This window comes from Scyliorhinus canicula, chromosome 12 (assembly GCF_902713615.1).
Source record: "Scyliorhinus canicula chromosome 12, sScyCan1.1, whole genome shotgun sequence".
NCBI classification, from domain to species: Eukaryota; Metazoa; Chordata; class Chondrichthyes; order Carcharhiniformes; family Scyliorhinidae; genus Scyliorhinus; species Scyliorhinus canicula.
In genome coordinates this window covers 42,143,569-42,156,407 of record NC_052157.1, presented here as the reverse complement: position 1 = coordinate 42,156,407, position 12,839 = coordinate 42,143,569, and the positions used below count along the sequence as shown (strand labels likewise).

The following is a 12,839-nucleotide window of genomic DNA, read 5'->3' as shown; positions in this document are numbered from 1 at the left end:
AATTTCTCACAAACCTTAGCACCATAAAGATATATTTCTGGCCTCCCACAATCCAATGCCTTTTCAACTCTCTGTAACTTTACTGAACAGTAATCTGTCTGGTTCCCAATTCCCTCTGTTCCGTTAACTCCAGACTTCTTCGAAATGTTTCTTCATTTCTCTAGTTTCCTTAACTAGCTGCACTTTAGGTTTCTGGCAACTATTTTCTTGACTGGCAGAAGGCAGAATGGGGGATAAAGGGGTCTTTTTCAGGATGGCAGCCGGTGACTAGCGGTGTGCCTCAAGGGTCTGTGCTGGGACCACAACTTTTCATGATATACATTAATGATCTGGAAGAAGGAACTGAAGGCACTGTTGCTAAGTTTGCAGATGATACAAATATCGGTAGGGGGACAGGTGGTATTGAGGCAGCAAGGGGGCTGCAGAAGGATTTGGACAAGCTTGGAGAGTGGACAATGAAGTGGCAAATGAAATACAATTTGGAAAAGTGTGAGGTTATGCACTTTGGAAGGAGGAATTAAGACATAGAATATTTTCTAAATGGGGAAAAATGCTTAGGACATCAGAAGCACAAAGGGACTTGTGTCCTTGTTCACGATTCTCTTAAGGTTAACGTGCAGGTTCAGTCGGGAGTTAAGAAGGCAAATGCAATGTTAGCATTCATGTCAAGAGGGCTAGAATACAAGACCAGCGAGGTACTTCTGAGGCTGTATAAGGATCTGGTCAGACCCCATTTGGAGTATTGTGATCAGTTTTGGGCCCCGTATCTAAGGAAGGATGTGCTGGCCTTGGAAAGGGTCCAGAGGAGGTTCACAAGAATGATCCCTGGAATGAAGAATTTGTTGCATGAGGAACGTTTGAGGTTCTGGGTCTGTACTCGTTGGAGTTTAGAAGGATGAGGGGGGATCTTATTGAAACTGAAAGGATACTGCAAGGCCTGGATAGAGTGGACATGGAGAGGATGTTCCTACTTGTAGAAAAAACTAGAACCAGAGGACACCATCTCAGACTAAAGGGACGATCCTTCAAAACAGAGATGAGGAGGAATCCTTTGCCGCAGAAGGCTGTAGAGACCAAATCACAGAGTGTCTTTAAGACAGAGATAGATAGTTTTTTGATTAATAAGGGGATCAGGGGTTATGGGGAGAAGGCAGGAGAATGGGGATGAGAAAATATCAGCCATGACTGAATGGTGGAGCAGACTCGATGGGCTGAGTGGCCTAATTCTCCTCCTATGTCTTATGGTCTTAACCATTACCGCAGAGTGTGGCTTTTCTTCTTGCCAGGCTGATTGAGATATTCTCTCTTTAACCTTCTAAAACTTAGCTTCTAGCAGCTAAACTAAAACTTAAAAGATTCTGGGCTGGATTCCCCGAGACATCGCGCCGGAATCGCGAAACGCGATCGGCTGGAAAATTGGCTCGAACCCGAAATCGGCTTTGATGCCACTTTCGCACCAGTTCTGAATTCTCACAGCCTCCCAACTCGACCGAATCATGGCCCCGCGGCCCGGAGAATCGCCTCAAGTGCCCCAGCGACCGATTCTCCGGGGCATTAGTGATTCAACGGCTCAGCGTGGTTCTAGCCACCTATACAATTTCGGAGGGAGGGGTGTTGTGTTATGTACTCTGGGATAACACAGGCTGCAACCCGAGGCAGCTTTGACCAAAAGATACTCCCGACTTTGAAGTAAGTTCAATGTGATTTATTGAACCATTAGCACAGTTCTCTGAGTTAGACTTTCCTGCTAATCTTGCTACAGTAACTCAGTCTAACTAACCAGTCTGCTCTAAGCCACGTGGTGGGTGTGATGCTTCTGATCTGCCCCTGTCCTACTCTCTAAGTGTCGCCTGTGGAAAGAGACAGAGCATGTGTAGCCTGTCCTTATATATGGGTTCTGTAATGCCACCTTGTGGTAGTGTCACCTCTGGGTGGCGTGACTGCCCATTGGTCGTGTCCTATTCTATGTGTTCATTCGCTGTATGTCTGCATGTCATGATGTCTCTGGTGCGCCCTCTGGTGTTTACTTAGTCATAGTGTATTTACATTAACCCCTTGTGTATATACAGTGATGCATATCAGCACAAGGGGAAAGGGGGCACAGGCCGAGTAGTCGGCAAGCCCCCGCCATGGCAGTGCAGTGCCCACGCACTGTGCCTCATTACGGCGGCCAACTTGTTGGCCAGCCACCCCACTCCCCAGCCACCCACCAGGTTGAACACCCAGGGCCGTACCGATGGCAGTCCCCAGTGAGGGCAGTGGCATGAAACGGTGGCCCAGCAGCAGGGATTGGCGCCAGGAGCGGGGGCACCAATGGGGTGGGGGTAGGGGGCATGTGTGGCTCGGGCATGTATGGCTGGGGCACGCGGTGCCAACCGGGGCGACCATGTAGCCCATGGCACCTGGCTGTGCATGGTCATGTGCCATGGTAACATTTTCTCCCCTCGACCCAGCAGATCATAATGTTTGGGAATCACCCAGCGATGTTGGCCGCCATGGGCAGGGGTGGGCGCTGCCCTCCATGCAGCCGGTGGCATCGTCAGCGGAGGCAGAGCAGAGAGGGTGCGGAGACATGCAAGAGGAGACTGCGAATGAGCCGTGGGACTGTCCGACATATCTGCCGCAAGATGGCACACCTGGCACCGCACGGGAATGGGAGAGGACACCTGCTCTCGGTGATCGTCAAGGTGACAGTCGCCCTGAACATCTATGTGACGGGGTCGTTCCAGTCACCTAGTGGGACCTGTCCGGCATCTCCCAGGCATCGGCGCACAGGTGCATCTGTGGCATCACCGACTCCCTGTATGCCTTTGCGGACCGCGCCATCTAGTTCCCTGTAGGCCGCGCCCACCAGGATGACTGGGCAGCAGGTTTTGCTGCCGTTGCCAGTATGTCCGAGGACCAGGATGTCATCAATAGGGTGCATGTCACCTTGCAGCTACCGACGGATATCAGGCCGCTGTTCATGAACAGGAAGGGGTACCACTCCATGAACGTTCAGGTGGTCTGTGACCACCAGATGAGGATTCTGCACGTCTGCGCCCAGTACTCGGCCAGTGTGCATGACTCATTCGTATTGCCCCAATCTGTGATACCCGGCATGTTCGAGGGATGACCCCCTCTCAGCTGCGGGACTGGTTGCTGGGCGACAGGGGTTACCCGTTCCGGTCGTGGCTGATGACGCCTATACGGAGGCCACGGAGCGATGCAGAGACCCGGACAATGATGCCCATTGTGCGACTAGGGGTGTTGTCGAGAGGTGCTTCGGAGTCCTGAAGATGTGCTTCAGGTGCCTGGACCGCTGCGGAGGGGCCCTCCAGTATGAGTCCAAGAGGGTCGGCGCATTGTTGTGGTCTGCTGCGTCCTCCACAATGCAGCCCAGCAGAGGGGTGATGTGTTGGAGGAGGATGAGGAGGAAGGGCAGGCCTCTCCCAATGAGGAGGGGGAGGGGGACAATGGGCGGAACATGGTGACCGGCCAGACAAGGGAGGTCCTCTACGCCATCGGCACGGCCAGCGAGCACAGGATGCATTAGTGGACACACGTTTCACCAAACTAGGGGGGTGGGGGGGGTTTGCCATGAGGGTCACGGACACCACAGTACCACACCACCTCACCACCAGGCACCCTCACCTCCCACACCACTGAACCACCCGCAGGCACAGCCCCATCCATTATATGTACTTGCGGCACAACGAGCTGGGGTCACTAGGTGGACAGTGACAGTGGGTCTCGTCCATGGGATGGAGGATGATGACAGCCAGAAGGTGTATGAGTCTCTCTCTGTAATCTAAAGACTGAAAATTGATCCTGGCGATTTAAAACTAATAACAGTAGTGACTTTAACCTGATGTGCTTCTGGTAAAAGGTGTTTTAAGTCTTATGGATTTTAAAGGGAAAGCTTAAAGGATTACTTAGTGTTGTATTCTTTGGGGGTTGTATTTGAATTAATGGTTGCTAAGATGTTCACTGTATGTTTTAAAAATGTGAACTTGAGTTAATTGAATAAATATTGTTTTGCTTTAAAAAATACTTTTCCATTTCTGCACCACACCTGCAGAGTGGGCCATGTGCTCCCCATCCCACAATCTATTAAAAGTTGTGGGTCAGGTGAACTCCATGAAACACTTTAGGGTTCTCTAAACCCTGGCCCAGTACAATTCTGGCAAAATTAATTCATTTAATTTTGTTCAGTACTAACCAGTGTGCCGCTGTGCTGCCCACACTGTTGTGATGCAGGGAAACGCAGCACCAGTTGGCACACAGTGAACTTGCACAAACAGCAATGTGCTAATGATACGATAATCTGTACTATTGTGATGTAGACTGAGGGATAGCCGGTTGTAACTCCCCTGCCCTTTTTCAAAATAGTTCAATGGGATCTTTTACATCGATCTGGACAGGCAGATGTTTAACTTTGCATTTAAAAGATGATGCTATTATTATTTTTCTTTATTTTTCTTATTATTAGATGATGCGTCCAAAGGGGCTGTTTAGCACACTGGGCTAAATCGCTGGCTTTGGAAGCAGACCAAGGCAGGCCAGCAGCACGGTTTGATTCCCGTAACAGCCTTCTCGAACAGGCGCCGGAATGTGGAGACTAGGGGCTTTTCACAGTAACTTCATTGAAGCCTACTCGTGACAATAAGCGATTTTCATTTTCATTTTCATTTCAATAGTGCAAAGTGTCTCCTCAGCACTGTACTGGACCATCAGTCTAGACTTTTGTGCTCGAGCCCAAGAGTGGGACTTGATGCTGGAGATTCAAAAATGAGGGTGCTACCTGCTCTGCAATGGCGAACACTTTTACTGAATTTACTTTTATTTTTAAATAGGTTATGCTCGTCAGATGCAATCCTCAAAAGTCTGAATTTACACTTCATTTCATCAGATTTAACTTCTTCGTGAAAGTATTTGTACCAACTGAGTTATTCCTTAATACAACAATCATTTTTCTTCCAGGTTAAAAAAATCTAGTGTGTCACAAATAAATGATATATTCAGCAGTGGAGATGATATCCTGAACTTTCCGAACAAACCTTTATCATTGCTGTTTCAATTCTGAGATGTGACTGCCTTGGAGTCCATTTAATTGTGTTTCATTCTGTAAAATATAATGCCATTGATGGTGATAACAATTCCTTGTTTTACAAGGACCATATAATGCCATATGATGTAGATAGTATTATTTTGCTGTTGAGGTGAAGCCGTGTTAGAATATTATTATAGTTCTGCTCCCCATGGTGAGCGATACTGAGAGCCTGCACTGTTTCCAGAGGCAGTGCCTAAAAAGCCTTAGTTACCAGAATAGATTTTGAGAGCTGGTTCTTTTTATTCAGAAAATTGGGAAGATTTAATTGAGATCTTGAAAACAATAGAGGGACTGGACGGTGGCTTTGTGGATAGGTCATTTTAATAAGATCACTTAAAGAGAATCGACGGACATTAAATCATCAGTTATGCAAGCATAGAATTAGATTTGATTGGGACGTTTTCTACTCCACAGAGACATTTGAAACATGTCGGCAGTTCATGCAGTGAGTGTGAATTTCTGACAAGTGTTCAGAAGAGATGGATGAGTTCCTATCTCTTGCTGATATTACAGGGTATCAAAGTTAGTTGACGTCTTGGACATATCTCATGTTCACAGTGGTTTCCTGAAGCTTATTTTGAACTCCCTCAAGTAGGAGGGACATTTCTCATATCTTGGGGTGGAATCTGTGTTTCAGACTAAATGCTGACGGCAGGAGTGAATCGGTGATGTTCTACAACCACAGAGGTGGCGCTGGTCATGGAGCAATTCAGGATCCATTAATAGGCTAGCACCGGCGCCACATGGAACTAGAGCAATTCCAATGAAAAACAGTGTCTGATTCGTCGGGGTCGGGATTGGCACTCAAGTGGCTGATGAGCTGCAGCCGCATATCAGTACTCCACTCCCTACACATACTCATTCTAGCCAACAAGATGGCAACCTGAAGAGCAGCAAACCCTGGAGCTCGAGGAACTTGAAACCCTGCTGGACACCGTGCAGGAGAGGCAGGGCACCCTGTTCCCAGGGTGGGAAGGAGGCTGCCACCTGCCGCTGTACACTTAGCCTGGTGGCAGAGTCTGTGAGCGCAATGGGCCCCACTGCCAGGACCGGCAGCAGTGCCATTAATAGCTGCACAACCTCCTCAAGGTGGCCAGGATGAGTAACCAACACTTCAGGAGCTCACTCTGGCTCCCAGGGAGTTCTACGTTAGTGGATTCAAGAAAGAATAAAAGTCAGTTTGCATCTGAAACAAATTTTATAAAGTGATAAGTAAACAGTTTTACAAATTTATCTGTGAAGCCCCTGAAGCATTCAGTATCAATAAGATGTGTAATGATCAGGACCACTTGAATTATGTGACAAATCTGAAGTAATCCCAACCAGATTCTGTGCCAGTTCTACGCAAGGTTTGAGGACATTATAATTTCGATGGGCCAGAATATGCTGCCAAAGCAAGAGCGAGTTTAATGGCATTCACCATTATTAACATGCAAACTGTTCATCCATTTGCGGCGAGGAAGAGATACTCTGTGAGCTGAAAATTGCTATAAATTGTTGAACAGGTTACCCTGCTTTTAGTCTCACAAAAGCGGCAGCCTGCCCTCAACCTTCTCATGAGTTTAAAAAAGTTGCTACATTTGCACATTAATGGGCAATTAAACACACTGCAGAGAGTTAGAGTTGGTGCTTGCCCTTTTACAATGAGCAGATTCAGCAATGCATTCGACCTCTCCAGCCCAGACAGGGAACAATTTCAAATTGGGAGTCTCATTCTTGAAAGTACTAAATTTTTGTTTCTTTAATTCTAAGCTTTGCACTTCATCCACCCTTTATTTCCCACTCTTTAGTCTGCTTGCTGTGCTTGATTTGACGCAATTCACCTTCTTTCCTTCTCCATCGTTTCTCTGCTTTTTTCATGTGTTTATGGAACCCACCTCTTAATTCACCAGATGAAGGAGCTGCGCTCCGAAAGCTAGTGATTCCAAACAAACCTGTTGGACTTAACCTGGTTATGTAAGAATTTTTACTGTGCCTACCCCAGTCCAGCCGGCATCATAAAACAAAGGAAAAGAAAACAATATTTAAACATTTAAACTTCAAATTGACAATAACAAATTACATGCAGTTTCTCAACCTTATCACTAGTTCCCATCAAACACTCTGCATGAAAATACAGCTCTCGTTCCACTTACACATACAGTCAAAGACAACACTTGCATTTATGAAGCAATCTTTCTCCTGTTAGGGACATTCGTTCAGAATCCTTTTCCTAAGCCTTCTCTTTCTGGCTTTTTCATGACCTCTTACATGGCTGCTTACACAATTCTCTCTTTGCCTATTCCAAATCAATTATCTCGCTCTCTGAGCTCTGCTTAGCCCTTCAAACAAACGTCCTTCTCTGGGATGTCCATATTGGAACTTATCAACTGGAATTTGGACTGCTTGATTGCCCACTTCCATTTACACATAAGACCAGGGGCTGGATTCTCCGTTGTTGGGATTCTCCATTGCGTGGTAGTGCACCCACGCCCGGGGATTTCCCGACGGTGTTGGGCTGCTCACAATGGAAAACCCAATTGGGCTACTGCCGGCGGGGGGGCGCCACACCAGAAAAATGGTGTGGCGGGACGGAGAAACCCACCCCAGAGCTATGCCATTCATATGCAACTAACATTCCCTTGATGAACAATTGGGGCATCAGACTCTGTAGTGAGACAATGGCTAGCCATGCAGGAATGTTCCGAATGACAATGGATACTGAGTGAATCACCTTATGTATTCCCCAATAAGTTTAAGTCTAAGTGGGACCATGTGACTCAGCCAGATGTGGACATATCCCTCCGGGCTAACAGGTTTTAATCCCTAAATGGCCTGCTATATCTTGGACCCCATTTCTGGACCCAAGTTTCTACTATCTCCCTATCATGGCAATTTGGAATGATATTAGTGCACCCCCCCCCCCCCCCATTGTATTGCTTGCTAATTGTTGTGCATTAATTCTTTGCATAATGACATACAAATCTTAGAAGCAATTAAGGAATTGAAATCAGTCAGAACGTGCAATGCTGTTAAGTTTCAAGCTTGTTGAATTTGCAGGGTGTGAAACACATGAAGGTAGAACTTCTACTTTTAGCGCTAATGGTGATGGTACCACAAACGTGCCCAAAGTTGCACGATAGTTTTGAGAATTGTTTTATTTTCTCAAGATTACATTCAACCTCATTTAGCTCTCACTCAATGGAAATTGTGCCATGACCCAATATAATTGGGCATCCTTTCAGACGTTAATTTTTAAAAACGCTTTAAGAATTTTCCTTGATATATTTAAAAGGGTGGTTGGATTAAAAAACTGCCTGTAAGTAAATTGATTTTAAAACACTGAAAATGATGTTTTCACAATGATTTACCAGAACAGTGGGTGTCTAGAATTCACTGCCCAAGAGAGTGGAGGCAGAGAATTCTTTTTAAAAGTACATGGATCTGCATCTTTAGTGCTTTAAGCTGCAGGGCTATGGAACGGGTGCAGGACGGTGGGATTAGAAAGGGCACCTGGGTGTCCTTGGGCTGGCATGGACAAGATTGGCCGAATGGCCTCTTTATGTGCTGTAACCTTTCTGTGGTTTCTGACAACCCACATCCAGCAACCTCCACACTCATTCCGGGGCCAGTGATCCCGACTTCTCATCCAGCCTTCTCAACTGGAATGAAAATTGTAATGCGCACCTAAACTGGGAGCGAAAATCTTGGTCAATGGCTCTACTCTTCCCAATATTTAATTGGACAAAATTTCTACTCATCCAGTGCTGGATAATACACCTTTCTGTAAGTCCCAATGTTCCCTTTGCATTTATGACACCCTTGGAGCATTGTGCTGATGGTTCAGTGATCTACCCACCAAAATGTCAAGTACATTCCCCTTTAGCACACAATCTATATCGGCCTTCCCTCTGCCAAACCTCATAACTTTCCATTTATTATATGAGGTTCCACTTGCCATCCCTTTGTCCACTGTTTGAGCTTGTCAAGATCCCTTTGACTAATGGTTTTCACCTTTCAGTATCAACAGCAAATTTGAACAATTTGGGCACAACTTCTTCCAATCATGAGGGTAAATTTTAAACAACTGTGGCCTCAACACTGCACCTCTGGCGCACCGCAGATAATCAATGCTATCTCCCACCCTCTCGTTCATTCGTCAATTTGAATATATTCCAATCTCTCCCATAGACTTTGGAATTTGTGTAGTGTCCACTTTGTGGCACAACCTTAAATGCTTCCCTCAAATCCAGGTGAACAATATTCTCCCCTATCTACTATCGGCTTGTCCTTTCACTCTGCGAACCTTGCTCGCTCACTTGGATTACCTCATACTCACTTTATATTATCCTTTAATACTTTCAAGCACTTTCCCAACAGTGGAAGTACGCCTGACCATAATTTGGTAATTCATCCTTCTGCCTCTTTTTTTTTGAAGGTAGTCGGATAGGAAGTCATTTCTTATGATTCAGCCTTCTGGGTTTGGACTCGAATCCAGAGAAAAAAATCTGCCCAGTCGTTTGAACTGATTTATTCAGAAAGCTGGAATGAAATTTGCCAGAATCAGGAGCCTGAGCTTTTGACATCTTCCCAAATATATTCTCCACATTCAATTTGAAACTGTACCCCCCATTTCTCCCCTCTTTTTCTTTGTGCACACAGTTTCAGAATTACGGTTACATTCTTCAGCATTTTCTTTGTCTTCGGACACCATTTCCCCATTGTCATTGATTAGTGGGTCAGTCTTTTTGTGGACTCCTTGTTTACTCATGTTACATTTCAAATTGTGAGGGGCCTAGTGCGAATGGATGGGAAGGACCTACTTCCCTTAACTAAGGTGTCAGTGTTAAGGGGGCCTAGATTTAAAGTGATTGATAGAAAGATTAGAAGGGGGGATGAGGAAATATAGGGCGGGATTCTCCGGTCCCCCAGCCACATGTTTCTCGGCAGCGTGCCATTCATGATGGTGTGGTTCTCCCTTCCCGCTGCTTGTCAATGGGATTTCCCATTGAAGCCACCCCATGTTTCCAGGAAACAGGCAGGGGGGGTGCACCGCCGGCGGGAATAGATGTGTGTTCCTTCATCTGTGATGATTTTATTTTATGAAATGTAACACCACCCGCCCCCTCATGCCTCCCCACCTCCCCACTGCAGTGCTAGACGTCTGTGCCCAGGCGTGACCCTCTCCTCCTTGAGCAATACACTTACCTGAGTTCCTCTGGCGGGTACTGCTCGCCAGGAGCATACCTTAGGAGACGTCGTAATGGCACATCAATGCGAATGGACAATAAAACAGGGCGGGATGACCAGGGGTAGAGGCCGGATAATCAGGTGCTAATTTATTCTAATGAGGATCTGAAAGTTGAACGTCGGGATTCCCGCTACATTACTGGTGGTGGTGGGGGTGGGGGGGAACAATCGCATCACGCATGTACGTTGGTGCGAAACATGATTTAGGCCTCCCGTGGGATTTTCCCCTCCCATTGCCAATCCTGCCCATTGAAAATGGGAGCAGAAAATCCCCCCTTGCAAAATGTTTTTAAAATTGGATTATCACCATTGATTACAGTCATAGGGAAATTATGGCCCAGGTTTTGTACTTTGCACCATGGTAGTTTTGTTTGGTTGGGAGTAGGAGTAGAAAAGTCCAACTAGAAAAATGGGAACTGTATACATTAACAAAGATTCAGTAACCTATTATTCATTGCTTAATTGATCCTTGAAAATGAATCTGAACTCATTTTTTGCCCTGAATATTAACACGGATGATCTCGGCTGGGATTCTCCCCTGCACGGCGGGGCGGGGGATCCCGGCGTGTCGGAGTGGCGTGAATTCCCGCTACATTACTGGTGGTGATGGTGGGGGGGGGGGGAGACAACCGCATCATGCATGTACGTTGGCGCGAAACATGATTTAGGCCTCCCGTGGAATTCTCCGCACCTTTAGGGGCCAAGCCCTCACATTGAGGGGCTAGGCCCGCATCGGAGCGGTTCCCACTCCGCCGGCTGGCATAAACGGCCTTTGGCGCCACGCCAGCCAGGGCCGAAAGGACTTCGCCGGCTGGCATAAGTCCACGCACGCGCCGGAGCGTCAGCGGCTGCTGACATCATACCGGCGCATGCGCAGGGGAGAGTGTCTCTTCCGCTTCCGCCATGGTGAAGGCCATGGCGGAGGCAGAAGAAAAAGAGTGCCCTCACGACACAGGCCGGCCTGCCGATCGGTGGGGGCACCCCCCTGGGTCAGATTAATGTTTTCCTGCAACAATGGGTTCTTATGCGCAGAGGGTATATGGGGGTCGAGTTGCAATATTCAATATGGATCCAAGCATATATCAAGCACAACATTTTCTTTGATCACAAGTTTATTTACAGGAAGCAGCATGACAGATCTCTGCCTCCTAACTACTAACCCAGTGTCCCAGAGAACACTTACACCCCTTTGATGATACCAAGCAAAATAAACAAATAAAGTACAAAGCAAATTAACTAATTAACAGCCCCTTAAAGGGCAAGCTAACTTCTTACACCCTTTTGAGCACCAAATAAAGGGGCACTGCAACAAAAAGACAGAACTTTCAAGGACATTTACAAAATTAAAGTAAAATAATGTTTCTGGGGCTGATGATGTGTTCCAGTCCTGATGGGGCCCATAGTTGCACAGGCCTCAAGCCTTCCGGTGGACATTGGTCGCTCCCTCTCCAAAGACACCAAGGCACGAACGTAGCTACAGAATAGAGCCGACAGTCAGTTTTAAACCCTCTCCACAGCCCACTGCCTGGACCTGTTAATGACCACCTTGGTCAGACCCAGGAGCAGTGCCATGAGATGGTCGTCCGATCTGCCTCCCCCCTCCCTCTGCAGTGGTTGGCTTAAGATCAGGAGCATGGGGCTGAATTGCAGACAAGATTTGAGGAGCATTCCCCTCAAAAAGTGGAACGTGGGATGTGATCTTACACAATCTAAGTAGACATGGGACACGGGCTCCTCGAGGCCATGGAAAAGTGATGCATGCAACACCCTCCATGTCAAACCTCCGATGGTACAGGGGAGGACTCCTGCAATATTTTGTGACTCATTTGAGCACCTGTAAAATTAACCAGGTGAATTACATAAATTAACTGAATTAACCAAACCGACAACCCCTTAAAGGGGCACTGTTACAGAAGGTCAAGGTTTTAAAGGAAACTCAACAAACTAAATCAAAATGTCATTTTGGAAGCCAATTATGTACTGCAGCCCCCGCGGTGCATACCGGTCATGGAACCCTGACTTTTATATGGGCTCTCAGCCCTTGATCAAACAATACCCATTGCTGTGTATTAACCTACCAGTGATTTTTTTTTTAAGTTCATGTTTGTCTTTCCTGCTGCTGTTGTCCTGGGAATTGAACCAAAGTACATGTGAATTTATACAGAGAAACTGTTACATCCCTGAGAGTATCTTCATAGAATTCCTACAGCGTAGAAGGAGGCCATTAAGCCCATCAAAGTCTGTACCAATCCTCTAAAAGAGCAGCCTACCTAGGCGGACTGTATCCCCGTAACCCCAGCTAACCTTTTTGGATAGTAAGGGACAATTTAGCATGGCCAATCCACCTAGCCTGCACATCTTTGGACTGTGGGAGGAAACCAGAGCACACGGAGGAATCCCACGCAGACACAGAGAGAATGTCCACACAGACGGTAATCCAAGGCATCAAAAATGCCTCGAGTGTAAGTCAGACGTGAAGGTCCAAAAGGAGAGCTCTTCTTCCAATAATCTTTTGTCT

The 12,839-nt window shown here is 46.7% G+C and overlaps 2 protein-coding genes across 4 annotated transcripts in view; one reads left to right on the top strand and one right to left on the bottom strand.

Moving 5' to 3' along the window:
- LOC119974215 (hepatoma-derived growth factor-related protein 3-like) overlaps positions 1–12,839 on the top strand; it is a 108,798-nt gene that overhangs the window by 32,383 nt on the left and 63,576 nt on the right. The gene's annotated exons all lie outside the window — the stretch shown is intronic.
- Positions 11,416–12,839, bottom strand: part of LOC119974214 (transmembrane 6 superfamily member 1-like) — a 148,094-nt gene continuing 146,670 nt past the window's right edge. The window contains exon 11 of one of the 2 annotated variants that reach the window (XM_038812961.1): positions 11,416–11,795. In XM_038812961.1, the coding sequence (XP_038668889.1) occupies positions 11,665–11,795 (131 nt within the window). In that variant the 3' untranslated portion in view covers positions 11,416–11,664. Of the gene's footprint in view, positions 11,796–12,404; positions 12,449–12,839 lie in introns of those variants that run through there. The other variant, XM_038812964.1, reaches the window with a different exon arrangement.